General features: G+C 42.3%; 1 protein-coding gene across 3 annotated transcripts in view; it reads left to right on the top strand.

Annotated features, from left to right (window-relative positions):
- The window catches only part of GABRA3 (gamma-aminobutyric acid type A receptor subunit alpha3), a 381,172-nt gene that overhangs the window by 59,890 nt on the left and 296,313 nt on the right, over positions 1 to 24,969 (top strand). For 2 of the 3 annotated variants that reach the window (XM_083159070.1, XM_083159069.1), the window contains exon 2: positions 2,251 to 2,358. The exons of the other annotated variant lie outside the window; for it this stretch is intronic. In XM_083159070.1, coding sequence (XP_083015196.1) covers positions 2,270 to 2,358 — 89 coding nt within the window. In that variant the 5' untranslated portion in view covers positions 2,251 to 2,269. The remainder of the gene's footprint in view (positions 1 to 2,250; positions 2,359 to 24,969) is intronic. 3 annotated transcript variants of the gene reach the window in all.

Below are 24,969 nucleotides of genomic sequence, written 5' to 3'. Positions count from 1 at the left end.
CGAGCAGGCATCACCACACCATGTGCAGGGGAATGCCCAGCATTTTTATGGGGATGCCCATAATACGCTGGGAGTTCCCTTGCTGCCCGCCCCTGGCCCTCGGTGAAACTCGCCGAAGCCGTTCGATCCCTGAGTTTGTGCAAGCGCAGACCCGGAACATCGGGGAAGTGGCCAAATTTGGAACAGTACGAACCAGTAAATACCAATATTACCTCTCTTCCACATGGATTTCTTCAAGTATCTTCAACTCCAGCACTGGCGATTAAGTGTAATTTCAGCACCCCTTGTTGTATACACTTTTTCTCTGTATATACATGGTAAAAATGTACTAGCAGATAGCAAAGGAAGTATTATTTGGTGGTATACCCTTATAATTGAATCTCTATAATTACCAAAATACTCTTCTTTATTGAAATGGGAAAATGATCTGCCCGAATCTATTGATGCAGATGATTGGCATATAATTTTTAAGAATGGTTTTACAGTGTTTAAATGTATCTCCCATTCGGAACAATTCTTTAAATTACTTCACCATCTGTATTTTACTTCAGTTCTACTACAGTACATAAAATTAGTCTGTCAAATTCTAAATGTGGCAACGTGGGCTCTATCCTATATTCTGGGTATGCCCAGCTCTTTTTAGATTTGGTTGGAGGTCTTTGCCCCCATTTCAATTGATCTAAAAGTACCGATTACTCCAACGCCAAATTTGGCATTATTCCATTTGTTTCCTGGAAACCTATTAAATAATGACAGATATATAATGGGCCATAGTTTGATAACTTCAAAAATCGTAATTGCTCAACATTGATGATCACCAAAGGTTACGTCAATTGATCAAATAGAACAAAATGTTCAATGTCATTGTGATCACGAAATGGCAAGGCTTCCAACCCCATAATACGCTGGTATCTCTTGACTGAATGTTGTTCTTCTAGATTAAAATTTATGTTAACTCTGCCTCTTTCCTATGTTTGATAGCAAGTGATGATGTCACCGGTCTCCGTTTCAGTATCATCCTCAATCTCAATTTTATTATCATTTCACTATTCTGTTTTATTTTCTGCTGGACCATAATAATCTGTGTAATTCACTGATTGTTAGTAGTAGTATTATAGACATACATTTGTTTTTCATTTATATAGAATCAACTTTAGTCACAGTATGTGTGCTTCCCTCATATCCCTTCTTTTTCCTTTCTGTATCCTGTTCTCTTTCATATAGTAACTTTTTAATACCAATAAATCTCTGTAAAGAGCTGCGGAATATGTGTGCACTATATAAATTACGGTACTTATATGTTAGTTGGGCGCCCACTAAGCTATTTGCTTAGTGGGCTATTCAGTGTAAGTAAATCGCATCGCATGACATGTGCACTTTTAGTGTCACACTATGCGTGCGATATATAGTGTGGCGAGCCCGAAGCGCAGTGAGCCCCGCGGTGTATTCAAGCTGCGTAAAATCATTAATGGGGTGCCGACCTTGAGATAGAGTACATAAGGTGTTATTCCTGTTGGGTTCAGAGTATGCAGAAACTCCTCAGGGTAATGAATAATGTCCTCCACTTTCACCACGATATCAACAACTCATACCTATCCATATCAGTAACCAGCTTCTTCAACACAGTGCTGTTAATGTTAACTGCAAAATCATTTGTTGGAGTGCGAACAGCCCTCTCCCTCAGCCAAGAGACGCTTTAACCTCCGTTCTCATTCAAAGCCGGGTAGATTCTCAGTCAAAGCATTCAAAACATAGGCTAAATTTAGTCATGGACTAAATTGAAAGGTTTTCATCTATAAGGTTTATTTGCATGTTGACCCTCAAGGAAAGGACATTGACTCTTGGCCATAAGTAGGGTGACTTAAGAGATGCCTTGCTGGTGGTGTCTAATTGTTCTGTGAGGGAGAATTGGCTATTGGCCTGACTGCCACTGCATAGTTAAGAGGGCCAGGCCATGCTGTTGTGGTCATACACGCTATACTGCTGATGGGGATTAGTAGCAACCCGCCAGGTGTATATGGTGGTCATGTGGATTAGTTCAGTTCTAAATATAGTTAATGTACAATATAACATAAAAATCATAGCGCAATCCCAGAAATAGAAATGATATAGAAAAATGTTCAACTTTGACGTGAGATTATAATGAAAATTGAATCCAAATATAAAAACACACTCCAATGCATATGGCAAATCTCATATATAATTATTTATAGAAAATATCATGAGGTAATTCTTCTTTCTACCCTTTAGGTCTACCAGATCCCCCCTTATGGCGCGATTGCAAGAAGAAACCTCTTTGATGTCCCTGGTTGCTCTAGGATTCCTACTACGGATGTGTCTTCTTCCGCCTGGAAGAGGGTAGGAGAGGGTATTGGGTTTTAAAGAAATTAAAGAAATAGATTTTTAAACTGGTGTGTTGGATACAAGTCAAATGTGATAAGCCTTAACAAGTGATAAAAATTAGATGAGACTGATAAAGAGTGATAAAGGATCAGACAATCAGCTTCTAACTCATTTCCCAAACACAGCATGTACCATGGCAGTTAGGCAGTTTTTATAATATGCAAAATACTACTGGCAAAAGAGGGTGGAGGTACACTTTATTGTTGTTGGGAAATGTGACCAAGCATCATGCTCGCTGAAGTGATCTGTATATGCAGGTGAATTTTGGACTGCTAAATAACAAATATAGAACATTATGGGTGACATTCTATGGAATGCGTATTTTTTTTTGCGATTTTTTTTTCGCAAAAAAACGGCCGAAATCGCATGTTTTTCCATTTTCGCATATTTAATGAGCTGCGAAAATGTGAAAAAAGTGCGATTTTGGCCAACAAATTTGACATTCTGGAAATGCGGTGGCTGTTTTTCGCAGCATACCGCATCCAGATGTTTTCACATTGAAAATGGTACGCGATTTGTATAAATCATATTTAATGGTACGCGATTTGTATAAATGTGTCTAAAATTCGCCCAAAAATCAGACCAGGTTCTGATGGGCGAATTAGCCAGAACCCTGCACAGATCATTGAGATCTGTGCAGGGTTCTGTTTGAAAAAAAGGGTTAAACAGTTTAAAAAAAAAAATAATACAGCGCGGGGTCCCCCGCCAGAGCATAACCAGCCCCGGGCTCATTGACCCGGTGCTGGTGACATAAAATCACGGTCCCCGACAAATAGGGGTCCCCTTGATTTAGTGAAACCAGCACCAGGAAAAAGAATTCTAGGAGTTCCATGCGCTAGGGTAAACAATGTGAATAATACAGTTTAACAATCAAGAAAACTGATAAACTTACACTAAATATTGTATATAGCACAGTTCACTGTGAATCCTGATATGTCCAGTGAATTCACTTGACTGTTACTTGTAATCCTATAATGAAGAGAGACACATCGTGCAGACACCTTTTGTAAAAGGGGAGGGCAGATTCTTTTAAATGGATGCACTCACAAGCGTAGGATATAAACAGGCATATCGTCACCCATAGGTGATATCAGAGCCAGATTAAGGTCTAAATGGGCCTGGAGCTGAAAATTATCAATGGCCTATTATGCACAATAGAAAAAATGTGGGGGTGACCCCGACCACACTAGGTGGGTCTGGGTGCAGGTGCGCCTGGCTAGAGCTGTGTTTCCCTAGCTGCTGCTCTGAGACAGGATAGTTGGTCCTGTACTGAATAAACAAGAAAAAAAGAAGAGAGGATTTTGAGCTGCGCTTGATGAAAAAATGTATAAATGGGGTTAAAAAACCTGTGAATTAAGGCGAAGTAAAAAATGGGGGATTGGTTGATCTAGTACAAAAGGATTTATTGTACTAGATCAACCAATCCCCCATTTTTTACTTCGCCTTAATTTAACCCCATTTATACATTTTTTCATCAAGCGCAGCTCAAAATCCTCTCTTCTTTTTTTCTTATTATGCACAATAATAGGGGTTGTGGCCAGCACCTAATAATGTGGGGGGCATAACCAGTGTTCTGTTTGGGTGGTCTGCTCATGGGTGTGTCTGTATTTGTGTAAATACTTTCAACTAATTATATATGCCTGGAAAAGGCAGGGGGCTGGCATAAGAAAAATGCAGGGAGATATATTGGCGGGTGCCCTCCAAAGGTGCACATGCAGGATACCGATGTTCTAAGATACTTGCAGGGTGAGGCAGCACTGCAGTCATAAAAAAATACTGAAAACCGAAACTTGGTAGACAACATTTCAGCACCTTTTATGTGGCTACCTAAATTTACCACACCATATACCACTTATACAAATCATGCAACACAATAGTAACCCCCTTATACTGTACTTGCCTCTTACACATTGTGCCACATGGAATGAGTCAAAATTCACACTGACTGAGCCAAAATTCACACTATGGCACACAGATTGAGTCAAAATTCACGTTATGCCACACAGATTAAGGCAAAATACACATTTTGCCACATGGATTGAGCCAAAATACACATTATTATACCAAACAGATTGAGCAATAATGCACAATATGCTTCATAAATAGGGTTGAAGGCGCGCATTACAAATTTACACCATAATGCCCATTACATGTTAAGCCAAACACCATATTCTCCATTACGTACAGTATTATGCCAAACACCATAATGCCTATGAAAAATTATGCTACTTAAGTGTTGCTTACCAACATGTTCATTGCCAGGGGTTCCATGCTTATTGCCAGGGGTTCCATGCTCATTGCCATGTGGGATTACATGCTCATTGCCAAGGGGGAATACATGCTTGCGGTAACTGGGGGATAGCCGCCGCCGGGCAGAAATGACAGCCATTGACAGCTGGGCAGAGAGCAGGGGGCTGCCTGGCTGTATTCAGAGCACTGCATGTCCCAGCTATTTGAAATAATACCCCTTTCACACCAGAAAATGCAGGGATTTACCCGGGAATATGGCCCCAAGATCATGCAGGGACATTCCCGGACTGGACCGTTTTACACCAGCCTAGTCCCTGCATTTTTTTGTGTGAGGGGGAGAGAAAACAACCCCCGCCCCCCTTTAAACAACCAGCTACATCTTCGGAATCAGAGGGGGGGATGAACCTCAGGCACAATCAAAGCTGCTGTACGGGGAGTGTGTAATTCTCCCAATTATAGAAAACGAAAAGAGTGGGTGGGTGTACAGCGCGAAAAGAAAACATCAAATTGTTTTTAAAAATATTTTTCTATTTCTGTAAATCTTTTATGAGAGCTCTCATTTACTATTAATCTGTATATTAATAAATGTCATACGTATATATATACATGTGGTAGTGTATATTCTTTTCAGACAAACCTAGCACTGTACACCCACCCACTCTTTACATCTTCGGAATCAACTGACTGGAATTTACATGTAGGCTTCAAATGATTTTGGTCCCGTGAAACTGGGCCATTTGGTTCCAGAGAAATCTGTCAAACAACATGAACAGCCATGAAATTACATTTCAGAAATTAAAAAAAATTGGTTTACCCGCAATATCTGTAGAACCAATGAACCCATATGGACCAGGTATCAGATTGAAGGCCCAGCAATTTGGGTTCGACTGAGATCAACCTCAAGCTTCTGTGATGCCGGAGGGGGAACTGGCAGCCGTTGGAATCGGGTGGAGGTCGGAATGAGCGGGTCCCATGTTATCCTATGGGGAAAACGTTCCAGGTTTGCCTGTCGGTATCTCCGGTTCCCGGGGGGCTACCGACACGGGGCTGGGCTCGTTGGAAAGCTCTGGTCCTCAGCTACAGAATGGGCCTATTTGGAGAATGGGCCTGGAGCTGTAGCTCCATCAGCCCCATTGTTAATCCGGCCCTGGGTGATATAAGAATGAGGTGATGACACCCAACCTTCAAATGTCGTTTTTGGACTCCTACTGAGAAGAGAGACAAATCGTGCAGACACCTTTGATAAAGGGGGGTACAATTTATTTAAAAGGATGCACTCACAAACATAGGATAAAAATGGGCATATCATCACCAGCAGGTGAAACAGAAATGGGATGATCTCACCCAACCGCAGATGAATTTCACAAACAGCTTAAATGACAGGAAGCCAATGAAAGGTGTGCTCGGCGGGTCAGAGATGTTCTCCCAGTAATAGCGTCAAATTCTCTCCAGCCAGGGGTATGGTTTGCTCAATGCATTTCGGACAATATAGTCCTTCATCAGGAGTGCATCCATTTAAAAGAATCTGCCCTCCCCTTTAACAAAAGGTGTCTGCACGATGTGTCTCTCTTCATTATAGGATTACAAGTAACAGTCAAGTGAATTCACTGGACATATCAGGATTCACAGTGAACTGTGCTATATACAATATTTAGTGTAAGTTTATCAGTTTTCTTGATTGTTAAACTGTATTATTCACATTGTTTACCCTAGCGCATGGAACTCCTAGAATTCTTTTTCTATTGTGTATTCTTGTCAAGTTTTGGTGATAACTTGTCTGGGTTGTTCCTAGCAGCTTAGGTATTTTCGTCTCTTGCGCAATTGTACCCGAAAACCTTTTTTTGTAAACCAGCACCAGGCTCAAGGTCCGGTGCTGGTTCCCAAAATACGGGGGACAAAATGACTAGGGGTCCCCCGCATTTCAAGAACCAGCACCCCCTTCTTTGGGGGGGGTCCCCACTTCCCCAGGACCCCTGCCCATGCTGACCAGCCAGCAGGGTAATGCCACAGCCGGACAGTTTTATTTTAAAACATATGCTAATAAAGATTAAAAACGATTTTAACTCATACACTCTTCTTAAAATTACTCTTGTGCGCCAACAAAAAAGACATTCTTCACTGTCCTTTTTTCTGTTGTTACATATATTGTCTTTGGCTGCACCCCCTCTGAGATTTATAATCGATAATGTCTCGCTTCGGGTAACTTTTGGTGCTGTAGCACCTGCTTGTGCGGATATATCCCTTTTCCCCCCATCCCCAAAATCTTACGCACAGCCGGGGGACACTTATTATATAAGGTCCCGCGGCCAAAGCATTATCCCCCTGGCTGGTCAGCATGGGCAGGGGTCCTGGGGAAGTGGGGACCCCCCCAAAGAAGGGGTCCCCCCCCTCCAGGACTTACCAGCCCATGCTGAAAGTCCGGGGCTGTCCCCGATGCCCCTGGGCGGTGGGCATCGGGCTGATGAAAAGTGTAAAAAAAGAATAAAAACTATTGTCTTCTACTGTAGAACTATGAGTCCCAGCAAGCCTACCCCACATGCTGAGACTTGGAGAACCACAAGTCCCAGCATGCGGGGCATTAAAGGGCCCGCTGGCACTTGTAGTTCCACAGTACAAAAAATAGTTAAATAAAACACACACTGACACCCAGAAAAATAAACGTTTAATACATCCACAGCCTACACATACTGATACTTACCTACCTTGAGCCCGTGGGTCAGTCCCTGGATCCGGGATCCGGGGCTCCAGGGCTGAATAGTCCGGTTCCGGGGCCTTGGTCCTGGTTCCGGGGCTCCTGGGCTGAAGATTCCGGGGTCCTGGATCCGTAGTAATCCTAAGGGGTACCTGAGGAAGGAAATCCTACTCACCTGGTCCCCGGCGACAACCCCGGCATCTTCAGCTCCAGACGCGCTGCTCCCGGCTGCTGGTACCCGCTCACGGACTGGAGAGGCGCAGAGATGTTCATCTTCGGCGCCTCTCCTCAGACTGATTCTATTGGCCGCCTAGCGGCCAATCAGGAGCCGACTTTCTTCTTTGCTTCAATGCTATTCTTCCTTCTTCCTCGCATTTTTGAGTTGATCTAAGAATGAATATGAGTGACAGAGGGGCAAAACTACTGGCAAGGCTAAAGGTGCCAATATAGAAAAAGGAATTGGGTCCCTCTTCCTGCTGTGTGGCAAGGGAGGAATACCCTAGGGGCGCTGGATATGACCCGCTTCACTCAAAAGCAGCTGCAATAAAATCAGGTATGTCAGACCTGAAAGTGAAACAATGAAGAAAACGAAAATTTGCAGCGCTGAAAAATTCAAAATTAATAAAAACCAATTGGCAGTTGGATTGACTTCACAAATTTATGTAAAAAAGATCATAACAATTTAATAGGCCACATGGCCACACATAAACATAAAATGTTAGAATAAAAAAGCATGGGTATGGTAGCAGAATGGGGATGGACTGGAGTAACTGTCCGTTCCTATATTGCCTAGAATGGTATTTTTAGGACCGCCTTTAGTAACCAGAGCAATAGATATATTTACCGTCCACTTTGCTCACTTGGGGGGGGGAATGGATCCTGATGGAATGGAATTTCCCTTGATATGTCCAAAGTCCCTTCTGAATCGAGCGTGGAGTGGGGCTTGCCACTTGGTGTTGGAATAATGCTGGTATTCGGGTCCTTTTTTAGGCTGGTACGGGCAGTTAAGTTGGCAAAAAGAATAGGTAGAGCCAGTGCTCCTGCTTCTGCTTCCAAGGATAGATGTCCACCTGACGCGTTTCGCTTGAAACAAGCTTTATCAAAGGTATAATGGATGTGGAGAGGTAGGCAACTGGCCTGATATTTATACCCCCCATGCATACTGATTGATACATTGCACCTGGCAACTAATTAGTCAATCCAACATAAAAGATAATCAAAATGATTGTATATGAAGGTGAGGAGGAGACATATACAATAACTTGTCAATGAAATAATTAAATATCTAAAACGATTTTCTATTTACAAGAAATAAAGCATTGAAAAGCGGAGTTTATTTGTTGTTATTTCCGGATATAATATGATTGGGTGGGACCTGAACATGTGACTATGTGAGAGCGAGTCTTGGCTTTAATCTGGCCATTCATATATTCAATTGACATGGAGGCTTGGCTGTTTAGACGCAATAAACGTCACGTGATCGGAGAGGTCTGGCTGGCAAACGTGACAAACGTCACGTGATCGGGATGTAGTGATTATACTATTGGTTTATTCGTAAGCGAGCCTGCGGTGTATGTGGCAGGTGCTTCCGGGTTTTGACACGCAGATTGCGTTTCAGGTATACAGGACGGAGCCTCCGCCGTCTTCTGTATGTGTGTGGGGGAGTTCGAACGTCAGGTTCTGCTCTCTGACGTATATTGCATGATAGCAACTTCCTGGTATGTTGCTAGGAAACATGTAATGCATTTGTGTATCCCGTAATTTGTATATATGGTTGCTAGGCAACGCTAACCCAAAGATATGTTATTGTGGGTTAGAACAGCGCTTAAACTGAGATGTAGTTTATGACCTTTCCGTATATAGTTTTTTGCATAAATGCCAATATTCAGAATGCACAAATATACATGTGGTCCTTCTAATCTTTTACACACTTGAAACCGAGAAGTTATAAGATTTTTTATATATACACATAAGTAATTCCACAGGCATAATATACATTAACCCCTTGTGGTTTGAATATACATTAACCCCTTGTATAAGTAATTCCACAGACAGAATATACAGAATATACATTAACCTCTTGTGGTTTGTATCATAAATCCCGCATACAAAATATACATTAACCCTTTAAGGTTTAGATGTATTACCCACATGTCTTTTCTCTATAATAAAACATGTAGTAAGTTTTATTATTATTATTATTATTATTAAGACTAATAACCAGAGTAACCTGAAAAATCATAACATCCTATAGTTTTGATGCATCCCATGATTACATAATTAAAGTTCTCTTAGGTATACACTAACATAATTGTTTGGTCCTATGGACGAGGATTGAACATTCCTATCAGTATAGTTTTTATTTTTCTAATGGTGTGGGGAGGGGGGGGGGGGGAAGAGGGGGAGGAGGGTATTATAATGATGAATGGAGGGGAGGGGATTTTGATAATGAAGGGAGGAGGATTCTTAAATCACAGTATTGAACTCTAGTGCCTCGTTTAATCCATCTGGATACAGTGAACCAAGTTGGTGTATCCAGTATACCTCCTGTCTACACAGTTTTCTATATCTATCCCCCCCTCTCATGGTCTGTACAATATGTTCTATCCCCAGAACTCTCAGACAATCTGGGTTGCCCTGATGGTATTCAGCAAAGTGTCTGGATACACTGTGTGTTAGCAGTTTATTGATAATATTGCGTCTGTGTTCTAGAAAGCGGGCCCTCAGCTTTCTAGTTGTGCGGCCAACATACAGTTTTTCACAGTCGCAGGATAAAACGTAAATTACGTATGTGGTGTTACAATTCACAAATGAGGCCAAATCATGGGTTTTACCTGTGGTGGGTATTAGTAGGTTTTTTGAGGTTTTAATGTGAGGACAGGTGAGACACCTGGTTCCCCCACATCTGTAGCAGCCCTTTGGCTTAACATTTAACCATGTTGAGCCAATTTCTTTACTTTTGTTTGCAGTAGTCTGCTCCTTTTTGAGGCAACTTGGTGCCAATAGCTGTTTGAGGGATGTACTTTTTTTAAAGACAAAAACTGTTTTTGGGGGGAGATTTGTTGCTAGGCAAGGGTCTTGTTTCAGGATATTGTAATTCCTTTTTAGGATCTTTTTTATTTCAGTGCAGTGGCTGTTAAACTTTGCCAACATATACTATTTCTTTATCCTGATTAAGTTTCGTTGGGGTCTCTGATTTTTTATGGGTTTTTGGGATTAGTAAATCCCTTCTATCTATCTCCAAAACCTCCTGTAAAGCTTTGTCCAAGAGGCCTTGGGGATAGCCTCTACTGATAAATGACTTAGTCATTTCAGTAGCTTGTTCTTTGAAATGTTCTATGGTGGTACAGTTTCTACGAAGGCGAATATATTGCCCCTTGGGAATATTCTTTTTCCACGGTGGGTGATGTTGACTCTTAAAGTGCAAGTATGATTTGGCTCCTACTACATCCCGATCACGTGACGTTTGTCACGTTTGCCAGCCAGACCTCTCCGATCACGTGACGTTTATTGCGTCTAAACAGCCAAGCCTCCATGTCAATTGAATATATGAATGGCCAGATTAAAGCCAAGACTCGCTCTCACATAGTCACATGTTCAGGTCCCACCCAATCATATTATATCCGGAAATAACAACAAATAAACTCCGCTTTTCAATGCTTTATTTCTTGTAAATAGAAAATCGTTTTAGATATTTAATTATTTCATTGACAAGTTATTGTATATGTCTCCTCCTCACCTTCATATACAATCATTTTGATTATCTTTTATGTTGGATTGACTAATTAGTTGCCAGGTGCAATGTATCAATCAGTATGCATGGGGGGTATAAATATCAGGCCAGTTGCCTACCTCTCCACATCCATTATACCTTTGATAAAGCTTGTTTCAAGCGAAACGCGTCAGGTGGACATCTATCCTTGGAAGCAGAAGCAGGAGCACTGGCTCTACCTATTCTTTTTGCCAACTTAACTGCCCGAACCAGCCTAAAAAAGGACCCGAATACCAGCATTATTCCAACACCAAGTGGCAAGCCCCACTCCACGCTCGATTCAGAAGGGACTTTGGACATATCAAGGGAAATTCCATTCCATCAGGATCCATTCCCCCCCCAAGTGAGCAAAGTGGACAGTAAATATATCTATTGCTCTGGTTACTAAAGGCGGTCCTAAAAATACCATTCTAGGCAATATAGGAACGGACAGTTACTCCAGTCCATCCCCATTCTGCTACCATACCCATGCTTTTTTATTCTAACATTTTATGTTTATGTGTGGCCATGTGGCCTATTAAATTGTTATGATCTTTTTTACATAAATTTGTGAAGTCAATCCAACTGCCAATTGGTTTTTATTAATTTTGAATTTTTCAGCGCTGCAAATTTTCGTTTTCTTCTTAAAGGTGCCAATACACTTATCCAATTTGGGCCGATTTCGCCCGATTCCGACGTATCGGGCCAAGAGATCGCCCCAAATCGGATGTGTTTGACATTCCCTCCGACCCAATGCGCAGTCCCGTGTCAATCCAATCAGATTGGAGTTGGAAGGTCGGACGGGCTGCACATTAAATTTATTGGCTCAGACACACCAGTGGCACATCGCTGATGCTTTTTAGCACCCGTGATGTGTTGGATCCGATCCCAGGTGTGTGCCAACAGTGAAGCACCACTGGCATACACCTATGTGCAGCGGCAGAGGGCGGCAGCGGGGGGCGGGCAACGGTGGAGTTTGGTCGGCGGAGGTCCGGGCGGCAGGGTCGGAGTGGCAGCTGTTAGATAGTAGCAGCATTTGTCGGGAGGCAGGAAGCAGCTGGTGAATTTGAAATTTTTTGAAAAAAAAAACATTTTTTCTAAATATTTTTTCAGATTCACCAGCCGCTTCTCGCCCTGCCACGTGGCAAATGGCGCTACTTGCTCTGAGCTGCCACTCCAAACCCGCTGCCCGGACCCCCGCCGATGCCCAGACCACACTGCCCACTCCCCGCCACTACAGATTCCCCGGGAGATTTTTTACATGCAATAAATCGCAAGTGCCAAATCATTAGTGAGCCCTCCCAGGGAGGTCAAGGGACTAACTGGTCCGACTTGTCCTAAGGACAAGTTGGACTATTGTATGGGGTCTTTAACTCGCTGCCAACTGAATAACTTACAGCAAGAATTGTATCCTTTTATTTTCTGGATTTAGAGGTTAAGTTGAGAAAAGGCAGCTTCGAAATAAAACTCACACATTGGAGAGCCAATGAAATTGGCAGTTCACAGAATAATTAATAGATGTCAATGGACAAGTGAACAGACATTTTAATACATTACTAAACTAGCAATCAATATTCCTCTTGAGTGCCATAGGAACATGGTAAAGTTTGATACTAGAATATAAAGAATATATCTCTGCCATGTTATATTTGCGTCAGTGTCCGCTGCTGTCACTTTCTTTTATTTACTATGTACTTGTCCTAATTTGCATTTGTACTGTAACTCACTGTTTTCTTGTTTTGTTCTTTTGCTCATCTATGTATTGTCAGGCATTGCGGAATGCTTGTGGCACCATATAAATAACAGTACAAATAGTAATAAGTAATAAAGTTCCCTACAATATTTCAGTCTTTTTCTTGATATTAAGTTGAAGTGTTGTCAAACAATAGTTCCTTTAACAAATAGGTGTAATAAAGCAAATACAATAAAAACTTCTTGCATCTAGAAATGATGCTCCTTTATTAGCACAATAGTTGCACAGACTAATACTCTGTATGCACGCCAGCAATAGTGTTGTAGAATAACACTATTGTGTTGAGAAAAATGACATTCCAGGGCTATTATTATTATAATTTTATTTATAAGGCGCCACAAGTGTTTCGCAGCGCCGTACAAAGGAACAATACAGGGAGACCAAGCTTGACATAACATTGAATAAATAACAAAAATACAGTACAAATAAAGAGCGCCACAGTTCAATACACATTACAGCTTGGATATAAGTAGTGAGGACTCAATCAACATACAACTAGAGGCTTGATGCCAATGATGGAGATGAGTATGCAGATGAAGATGGTCACTGAGTGTTGGAGTATAGGAGAGCTGTGAGTGACATGTGAAAAGAAATGGGCTTAGACGACAGGAGGGAAGAGGGCCCTACTCGGAGGAGCTTACAATCTAGTAGGAAGGGGAGACAGACAGATTACAAGAGGTGCAAGCAAGTGGGTGGTGGTTAGATAGCAGGATGTAAACAGGCAAGGGGTCGGAAAACCATCTGGTTTATGCAGTGGACGGGTATGCTTTGATGAATAGGTGAGTTTTCAGTGCCCGTTTGAAGCTTTGCAAGGTCGGGGAGAGTCTAATGGAGCGAGGGAGTGCGTTCCACTGAAGGGGTGCAGCACGGGCAAAGTCCTGTACTCTAGCATGGGAAGCAGTGATCAGGGTGGAGGAGAGACGACAGTCGTCAGACGACCGTAGAGGGCGGTAAGGTTTATGAATGGAGATGAGGTTAGAGATATATGGAGCAATGGAATTAGAGATGGCCCTGTATGTGAGTGTGAGGTGTTTGAAGAGGATTCTGTAGGGGAATGGGAGCCAGTGCAGATTTTGTTGAAGGGGAGTGGCAGAATTAGAGCGGCGGGAGAGGAAGATAAGCCTGGCTGCAGTATTGAGGACAGATTGGAGAGGAGCCAGTTGGGATTGAGCGAGGCCGGTGAGGAGAACATTGCAGTAGTCGAGCCGTGAGATGACCAATGAGTGCATGATCAGCTTAGTTGCACTCTGTGAGAGAAAGGGCCTGATGCGAGCAATGTTGCGAACCGGCAAGAATGGGCCAGGGCTTGGATGTGGGGTGCAAAGGAGAGGGAGGAGTCAAGAGTGACACCCAGGCAGCGGAGTTGGGGAACAGGGGAGATGATGGTGTTGTTAACAGTGATAGAGATATTAGTAGGGGGCATAGCTCTGGGTGGGGGAAAGATAATGAGTTTGGTTTTGTCCATATTCAGCTTCAGAAATCGCTCAGACATCCAGGTGGAGATGGCAGAGAGGCAGTTGGAAACTTGAGAGAAAACAGTGGGGGACAGATCAGGAGAGGAGAGGTAGATTTGGGTGTCATCCGCATAGAGGTGATATTGGAAGCCAAAGGAGTTAATGAGTGCACCCAGAGAGGAGGTGTACAGAGAGAACAGAAGGGGGCCAAGGACGGAACCCTGAGGGACCCCGACAGGAAGGATAGAAGGTGGTGAGGTAGAGCCAGAGGCAGAGACTGAGAAGGAACGGTTGAAGAGGTAAGAGGAAAACCAGTTGAAGACTGTGCCAGAGAGGCCAATGTTTTGGAGTGTGTGGAGGAGGAGAGGGTGATCCACAGTGTCAAAGGCAGCAGATAGGTCCAAGAGGATAAGCAGGGAGAAGTGACCCTTGGATTTGGCTGACAGCAGGTCATTGGTGACTTTCACTAGGGCAGTCTCAGTGGAATGAAGTGGGCGAAAGCCAGATTGAAGGGGATCAAGGATGGAGTGGTCAGACAAGTAGCTGGTGAGACACCTGTAAACCAGCCGTTCTAGTATTTTAGAGGCAAATGGGAGAAGAGAGATAGGGCGGTAGCTTGTGGGAGATAAAGGGTCCAGGTTTGTTTTTTTAAGAATAGGAGAGACCAGAGCATGTTTGAAGGGTGAGGGAAAGATGCCAGTAGAAAGAGATAGGTTAAAGAGGTGAGCAAGATGGGAGCAGCCAGTGGGGGAGAGGGTACTGAGGAGACGGGAGCCCGGGAGAGGGTCCAAGGGACAGGTAGAGGGGGGAGAGGAAGAGATGAGGGAGCGGACTTCCTCAGCTGTAGTAGGATGGGATCTTTGATTCCACAGCACTGAACAGTATCTACTTGTCACAGAGTTCTCTTAACAGATTTATTGCTTGGATAGGAAACATGCTGGCCTCTTTTGTGGATGAATGTACATACTGTAAATGCAGGCAGAGTTCGCCAATTCCACAAATCACAAAAGATTCTGACATACAGTTCAGTCCCTGCACAATATGGCTGAACCTAAATGTTGCATTCACTTGTCTCAAAATGGTTGTGGTTAACAAACAACAATTTGTTTAACTTATGGCCATCTTAACTACAGTTCTGGTACAATGATATCTTTCATCTAGTCTGGATGTTTGTAATATGTGCAACCTTTACTCACTACAATATACTTCCCAACGGTCCCGATATTCGAGGGACTGTCCCTTTTTCTGGGTTGGTCCCGCATCCCACTTGGTGCGGACAGTGTCTCACGGTGCACCGCTGCTCTGCTTAGCACCTGGAGGAAACCCACACAAGCACGGGGAGAATATACAAACTCCGCACAGTTAGGACAATAGTGGGAATCTAACCCATAACAGCGCTGTGAGGCAGTAATGCTAACCATTACACCAACCGCGCTGCCCTAAATATTATGGCCAATACACTGTGAGAGATCTTACAGTGTATGGCCGTGATATCTGCCGGGTCTGAGGCTGCCAGAAAAAAATGCCTGTTGGTGTGATATTTTATCTGTACATGTATGCCCGGCATATGGGTGAAACTAGGGAATGTTAGGTAGTAATAGTAGGTCCTAGGTCTGACTGTGTGGACAAAAGAGCTATGAAGGGTGGAGGTGCTCATTGATTCTGCAGCCTAAATTAATGGAATATGGCTCCATGGTACAGGCAGCCCAGTGCCGGGTTAACGGTGGGTAGGTGGTCCACACAGGGATGTTGTGATTGCTGAGTACAGGAATGACCAGTGGTGCACTGGAAGGAGGGGGGCTTGGGGGGAGTTCTGAGTATCTACAAATTTGCTGACCCACTACCATGGCTGGGTCTTTTTTAAGCAAGACGGTCACTACAGTACATATCAGTGTTCTGATGACGGGTTTAGGCCCAAAGCGGCGTAGACCACAGTAGTTCATCACTGCACAAAGTCCCAGAGTGACGCCTCTTTCTTTACTGCTGCATTATTGGGGTTTTCCTAAAACCTGGATGTATTGCCAAACTTTTCTTCTAATTATATTTATATGTCAGTCCAATTGTCCGGCACTCTGTATTAGTAATATTGGTAGGTGCTCCGGTGCCCTCCTAGGGAGGAATTCCGATGTATGCAAAACAGGGAATGGCCGAAATACTGCTTAAAACAGCCTTTATTGTGCTAATGTTTCGGGGTATTATCCCATCATCAGGCTAAATATGAACATTCTAGTAAGCCCACTCGACGCACATGCATCAAAAACTAGTCTGCTACCTTTTTGATTGCCTATGTGTTTGTGCACGTGTGAGAGAAAGAGATGTAGTTTCACTCGCTGCCAACAGATGGCAGTGTTTTGGAGACACACAAATGGACATTAGACACATATTATATACAGTAGATGACAATGAGCAAAAATTTATAGTATGAGAACAAGGGCTTACCAGGTCAGGTCCTGCCCATATCCAATGCCTTTCGGCATCCTCCAGTCGCCCACTGGCAGAAGTGAGCAGTGACATCTTCCAGTCTGGTGTTTTTTTCCCAATCATGTGTGCTAGCAGTAGTCATAGCAACAATACATATACAGGAACTGTGAAATATATAAAAAACAAAGATAATATAGATATACATGAATACTGCAATAAAAATGTTAAAATGTAGACAACGCTAATCATATCATTAATATTTTCCAAGCAAAGCATAATTTGGCAAGCACAAGAAGTAAAATAATTGATCATATACTGATACATATCAGAGGAGGTGATAGAGGGAGGAAACTTCTCCAAGCAGGTGGATATTCTCATTGAATAAATGGTATCTCTAATACTATGTGTATCTTCATATTATGTTACCATTTCTAGCCAAGTAACATTATGCTGTGTGAATATTGATGAAATGATTAGCGTTGTCCACATGTTAACATTTTATTGCAGTATTCATGTATATTTATGTTCTCTTTTTGTGTTTTTTTTTTAAATATATTTCACAGTTCCATTTATATATGTATTGTTGCTATGACTACTGGGAGTGCACATGATTGGGCCAACCGGACCGGGTGACCGGAAGGTGTCACCGCTCACTTCCGGTAAGTTACCGGAGGACGCCGGAAGGCATCAGATGCGGGTGGGACCTGACTGGGTAAGCCCCCGTACCCACACTATAAATGTTTGCACATTGTATGTCCTTTTTTAGCCTGATGACAGGATAAAACCCTGAAACTATGCCACAATAAAGGATGTTTTAAGCAGTATTTCAGAGTCTCTGAGTTCCGCTATTCCATGCTGTGTATATATATATATATATATATATATATATATATATATGTGTATATACCAAGTATATATATATATATATATATATATATATATATATATAATACTTGCAGAGAGAAGTAGGCACTCACCAGCACTGAGAATTGTGCAAATAGCAGACAAAGTTTATTTCAATTCATCAGGACATCAATCATGGTCGACGTTTCGGCCCACCACAGGGGCCTTTGTCAAGACTTCTACACCTGGATACAGCAGCAGACAGAGTCTGCTGCTGCTGTATCCAGGTGTAGAAGTCTTGACAAAGGCCCCTGTGGTGGGCCGAAACGTCGACCATGATTGATGTCCTGATGAATTGAAATAAACTTTGTCTTCTATTTGCACAATTCTCAGTGCTGGTGAGTGCCTACTTCTCTCTGCAAGTATTATTATTGGGATGGATAATCCTTTAAAGTGGAGCACCACCCTGTATCTTCATTAAATGGACTGAGTGCGGTGCCTCCTCCAGTGTGTATATATATATATATATATCACAGAAAATGGTACCCCAACCGCGCCCAAGGTGGTAATGAGAGCAGCAACTCTAATGGACCCCTGTTAGCCGGGCCCGGATAGGCAAGTAGAGATAGACAAAAAGTTTAGAGTGCGCTAAAGACAACTCAACAAATTAAAAATTATACATTTATTTTTTAAGTCTTCACAAAGACATCAAGTTTAAAAGGTACAGCTGGTCTGTTATTGGTACAGATGGTGTTGTAGGCCCAAAGCGTTTCGTCAATAAATTGACTTCATCAGGGGCTTAGCGAACAGTAAGTCAGCAAGACGTAAAATTACTGTAAATAATACAAATAGTAAAGTTCATTTATATGAACATAAAAACAAGAAACAAATCATGGATGGCAATTATGATAAGGAGTGGAGGACAGCGGAGAAGAGGAAATTATTGATATGCCTTAATGTGCTCCTAGGGTAATCGGTAGCAGACGGGAGAATCTTAATAACGTATCAAATGATTAATATAGAGAAAGCTGGAGAATAGTCCCAAGGGGTATAGAATCACCCATCGTGTGTAGTCACCTAATTTCGATAAAATTAGTACCTTTTGCAGATTTAGTGGATCACATACAGTGTCCAGCAAATAGGGGAGTGTAACTCAATGCGAAACCTGAGTAGGTGGTGGGCGTTACTATAGGAAGGAATGTAAATATTAATAATATGCCATGTGTGCACCTTCACCAGCACTTCTAGCTGGATGATCTCCAGTGGAGATAATAACTTACATATATGCCACAGGAAAGCTGTTAATACATCTGTGGGGTCTAGGACCCAAAAAAGTCGTTCACGCAGTGGTCAGGTGTATTTCAGTGGTGTGCCTTAATAGGAAATGGGCATATCTATAGGATGAAATATGGATATTCAAATAGTCATCTTTAACTATTCCCTTCACCTACACCTTTAACCGATAGGTGACAAACATACATATTTGAACTTACAGCGTCACAAAAATGAGTGTAAATGAAGTAATCTTGTGGTCTGAGACCTACATCAGCTGTTCAAACAGTATACAGGTATGGTTCCTAGGACACTTCAGAACCCTTGAATAAATACAAAACAGTGTTTTACAAGCCATGAACTGGTATGGAACAATGACCCAAAGTCAAATGCCTTAAAAGGGTACTTACTTTTAGGAGTAAAACCGGAAGTGTACAGCCTGGGATCCAAATGCAGAATGAGCTCCTATGTGAGAAGCAGCTATTTATGGAGCACTGGGAGTGTAACTACTTCCTGTTTCCCAAAACGTGCAGTGTGTGGAAAACATGTGTGAACACGCTAAACAAGTATAGTATTTATAGTGCTGAGTAGGTCTATATATTATATGTTAGTATGTATACTAGGGCTCACTGCCGCTATACAATTAGAATAGAATATGTTGTTATAATCACTAATTATACAGTGGAACGCACGGCGTCTCCGTCGTGCGTTCCAAACGGGCGCCATATTGAACTCCGCCTACGTCAAGGCACCTCCTCAGTAGTTAAAGGGCTAAGCTGCAGCTGGACGTACGTTACCTCCGTGTGTGGAGGTAACAAGATCTGTGGAGCGCAACGCGTATGTACGTGCGTTCCAAACGGGCGCCATCTTGGAGTGAACTTAATATCATATATAAACTATGGTTTGTCTCAGCGCAATTGTCCTCTATGCACTATAATGTATAATCGCGCCGCTACCATTGTACTATATACACTAACCACTGTTGTCTTATAATAAAATCGATATGCGGGGCTAATAATAATAGTGAAAATGTGCCATATAAGTAAATGAATAACACTAACAGTAGGTACTGTCAGAGAGCTAATTGTACTAATCTCTTTTATATAATTAGTAATATACTGTGCAAACCTCCTAATTGTTATGTAGAGTGACACATGTATATGTGCATGGGTGCTGTAAGTGCATAATATAGAAGTGGCTATATGGGGGTATACTACAATTAGTAGTATACTGTGTAACCTCCTAATTATTATGTGGGGTGACACATGTATATGTGCATGGGTGCTGTAAGTACATTTATAGAAGTGGCTGGATGGGGGTTAGATCCCATCTAGAGCATATAAGTAAAATGCCAACAAAGTGTTACCCTAAACAACTATTTGTGATAATTATAAGAATAATGGGGTAAAGGGGTACAATAATATATAAATATAGGGCTGGGGATCGCGAATAATAAGACCAGTGAAGGCATGCTCATTTAAGGTCATTGTCCCATTTACATCGAGATCTACCTATTATTTTAGAATGGGACAGTATATAAACAGATATATTAGCAAAAGAGTATCACAATAAGTGCTGGAACGGAGCAGAGAGAAAGGCACCAGGAAAAGTCAAAGGATGAGAACTAAATAAAAGCTACAATATCAACCCCTTCATTCAGTCCTCTGGGAGAGAGGGTATTCAGGGTATAAATCCAAAAACTTTATTTTTTTTATAAGTTCTTGACCCCTATTACCCCCTCTAGGGTTAACAGGGACTTTTTCCTAGATTGTAAACTTGAAATTCTCTTTTGTGACCTCAGAGTTGTGTTTCTCCTGGTAGTGTCTGGGGAGACTGTGTACTCTTACTTTATTTTTGATGTTTCTCATATGCTCCTGGATTCGGAGCTTTGTTTGTCTTATTGTTTTGCCTATGTAGTGGAGATTACAGCTACAGGTGATTTTGTAGACCACATGGTCGGAATTACATGTCACTGCTTCTTGGATTCTGTACTCTTTTCCATTCTCCAGGGTGTGTTGGAACTGGACTTTGTCGAAAAAAGGGCAACATATGCATCTATTACAAGGGGTTGTACCCATTTTTTTATTCAAGAAATGGGTAGTTTTAGGAACAGCAGATGTAGTAGGTTTTAATCTACTAGGGACAAGTATAGACTTTAGGTTATTGGCCCGGCGGTACACCAGATTGGGTTTAGGTGGAAGGTGTTGGCCTAAGATAGGATCACGCAGAAGGGTTGTCCAGTGTCTCTCTAGTACTTTTTTTATTTCTTGGTTTTCACAATTAAATTGTGTCACAAAGGGGCGGCTCTTGAATTCTTTAGCCGGTCTCATTTGTTTCGTCAGTAGATTATCTCTTTCTTGTGCGAAGGCTTTTTGTCTGGCCTCTTCGATATGGTCTATCTTGTATCCCCTTTCGATGAATCTGTCAGCTAAGAGTTGGGATTGATACCAGAATTCGCTATCTTCGCTGCAGTTTCTCTTTATTCTAAGAAACTGGGCATACGGAACGCTATTTTTCCAAGAAGGAAGATGGCAGCTAGTTGCTGGGATAAAACTATTTGCGTCGACCTTCTTAAAGAAGGTACGAGTTTTGATTTCTTCACCGGGTGAGCCTATAAGTTCAAGGTCCAAATAGTCGATAATAGATGTATTAGTTTTAAATGTAAATTTTAAATTGAAATCATTGATATGAATGTATGTCATAAAGTCCGATATGCTCGTTTCATCACCTCTCCAGATCAACAGTAAGTCGTCTATATAACGTTTGTAAAAGATTATGTTGTTTTCAAAGCGGGAACCGTATATATGCCGTTCTTCCCAGGCTCTCATATGTAAGTTGGCGTATGCCGTGGCAAATTTTGTCCCCATGGCCGTCCCCTGTTGCTGGATGTAGTACTCCCCGTTAAATTAAAAAAAAATATGCTTTAGAATAAATTCTATACTCTTGATCATATATATATATATATATATATAGAGACGATCACAGCGCACACAGCCTTCAGTTACAGCTGTCAGGGTGCCCGTCCAATATGTGAACATAGATATCGAGGGAACTGCACTCTCTCTGGTCCTTGTCACTCAAAATAAAAGACGCCAACCACGCAGGTCTTAGAAAGCTTTCGGGACTTTATTATCCCGCCTTCAGGCTTAGCAAACAAACAGTGAATAAACATATAGGTTACCTTAAAATGGAAAAAAGAAGGGGGTGGGTGGAGCGCTATGAGCAATAATTGGTTTGAGATAAATTTCTAACATGAAAAATTTATTTCGATAGTAAAATAATCAACTTGTGCAGTGCACTAGGTTGGTATATAATATATTAACATTTAGACACAATGGGTGACATTCTATGGAGTGAGATAAATGCGCATGTTTTTATCTCGCACCACATCGCCGCTATTCGCCCTTTTTGAAATCGCATTTTTGGGTAATAAATCGCATATTTAATGGGATGCGATTTGGAGGCTGAAAAGTGCGAAGTGGTGCGATTTGTGGCGAAGTGTTGCGAATTTAAGTCACAAAAAACTGCGATTTATTCCGCCGGTCATGTGCGAGTTTTGGACCAACCGGAGTGCGGACTGTCTCCGCATGACTAAGAACCCCCCAACCTATTGGCCCACCTCTGTCCCCTCCATTATGCATCACACCCCCTATATAAAGGGGCACTGGCGCCATTTCACTCTTTGATAGGAAGTAAGGAGCATGGAGAGGAGCAGTGGCAGTGTGAGCAGAGGAAGAGGTGTTGGTGGCAGAGGTTGTGTTTCTCCTGGTAGTGTCTGGGGAGACTGTGTACTCTTACTTTATTTTTGATGTTTCTCATATGCTCCTGGATTCGGAGCTTTGTTTGTCTTATTGTTTTGCCTATGTAGTGGAGATTACAGCTACAGGTGATTTTGTAGACCACATGGTCGGAATTACATGTCACTGCTTCTTGGATTCTGTACTCTTTTCCATTCTCCAGGGTGTGTTGGAACTGGACTTTGTCGAAAAAAGGGCAACATATGCATCTATTACAAGGTGTTGTACCCATTTTTTTATTCAAGAAATGGGTAGTTTTAGGAACAGCAGATGTAGTAGGTTTTAATCTACTAGGGACAAGTATAGACTTTAGGTTATTGGCCCGGCGGTACACCAGATTGGGTTTAGGTGGAAGGTGTTGGCCTAAGATAGGATCACGCAGAAGGGTTGTCCAGTGTCTCTCTAGTACTTTTTTTATTTCTTGGTTTTCACAATTAAATTGTGTCACAAAGGGGCGGCTCTTGAATTCTTTAGCCGGTCTCATTTGTTTCGTCAGTAGATTATCTCTTTCTTGTGCGAAGGCTTTTTGTCTGGCCTCTTCGATATGGTCTATCTTGTATCCCCTTTCGATGAATCTGTCAGCTAAGAGTTGGGATTGATACCAGAATTCGCTATCTTCGCTGCAGTTTCTCTTTATTCTAAGAAACTGGGCATACGGAACGCTATTTTTCCAAGAAGGAAGATGGCAGCTAGTTGCTGGGATAAAACTATTTGCGTCGACCTTCTTAAAGAAGGTACGAGTTTTGATTTCTTCACCGGGTGAGCCTATAAGTTCAAGGTCCAAATAGTCGATAATAGATGTATTAGTTTTAAATGTAAATTTTAAATTGAAATCATTGATATGAATGTATGTCATAAAGTCCGATATGCTCGTTTCATCACCTCTCCAGATCAACAGTAAGTCGTCTATATAACGTTTGTAAAAGATTATGTTGTTTTCAAAGCGGGAACCGTATATATGCCGTTCTTCCCAGGCTCTCATATGTAAGTTGGCGTATGCCGTGGCAAATTTTGTCCCCATGGCCGTCCCCTGTTGCTGGATGTAGTACTCCCTGTTAAATTAAAAAAAAATATGCTTTAGAATAAATTCTATACTCTTGATCATATATATATATATATATATATATATATATATATATATATATATATATATATATATATATATATATATATATATAGAGACGATCACAGCGCACACAGCCTTCAGTTACAGCTGTCAGGGTGCCCGTCCAATATGTGAACATAGATATCGAGGGAACTGCACTCTCTCTGGTCCTTGTCACTCAAAATAAAAGACGCCAACCACGCAGGTCTTAGAAAGCTTTCGGGACTTTATTATCCCGCCTTCAGGCTTAGCAAACAAACAGTGAATAAACATATAGGTTACCTTAAAATGGAAAAAAGAAGGGGGTGGGTGGAGCGCTATGAGCAATAATTGGTTTGAGATAAATTTCTAACATGAAAAATTTATTTCGATAGTAAAATAATCAACTTGTGCAGTGCACTAGGTTGGTATATAATATATTAACATTTAGACACAATGGGTGACATTCTATGGAGTGAGATAAATGCGCATGTTTTTATCTCGCACCACATCGCCGCTATTCGCCCTTTTTGAAATCGCATTTTTGGGTAATAAATCGCATATTTAATGGGATGCGATTTGGAGGCTGAAAAGTGCGAAGTGGTGCGATTTGTGGCGAAGTGTTGCGAATTTAAGTCACAAAAAACTGCGATTTATTCCGCCGGTCATGTGCGAGTTTTGGACCAACCGGAGTGCGGACTGTCTCCGCATGACTAAGAACCCCCCAACCTATTGGCCCACCTCTGTCCCCTCCATTATGCATCACACCCCCTATATAAAGGGGCACTGGCGCCATTTCACTCTTTGATAGGAAGTAAGGAGCATGGAGAGGAGCAGTGGCAGTGTGAGCAGAGGAAGAGGTGTTGGTGGCAGAGGGAGCAGTGGCAGAGGGAGAAGTGGCAGCGGGAGCAGTGGCAGCAGCCAGCCAAGTGGGAGAGGCAGCAGTGTGGCAGGCAGCATGGCCACAGCAAGGCCAGCCCCAGACCAGGCCCTGGCCGACCAGCCCCAGCAGTAGGAAGGTGGAGGATCCGCTGGCATCCCCATCCTATAGCCAGGACCTTGACCATACCCCACAGCAGCTGCAGGAGGGCCACATGTCAGAGGTGGAGGAAGATGGAGGTGAGGAGCAGGGGCTGGCTGGCAACTTTTAGCCTGGGGGGCAAGTCCAGAGCACTGGCCCATAAGTAACAGTGCATCGTTAAATGGAGGTTTTTAGTTTAAAAAATATGTACTAATAAACAAAACATTA

Source organism: Crinia signifera, chromosome 9 (genome assembly GCF_055691185.1).
Source record: "Crinia signifera chromosome 9, ASM5569118v1, whole genome shotgun sequence".
Lineage (NCBI taxonomy): Eukaryota > Metazoa > Chordata > Amphibia > Anura > Myobatrachidae > Crinia > Crinia signifera.
The sequence above is the reverse complement of the archived record's forward strand: the minus strand, read 5'-3'. Positions and strand labels throughout refer to the sequence as shown.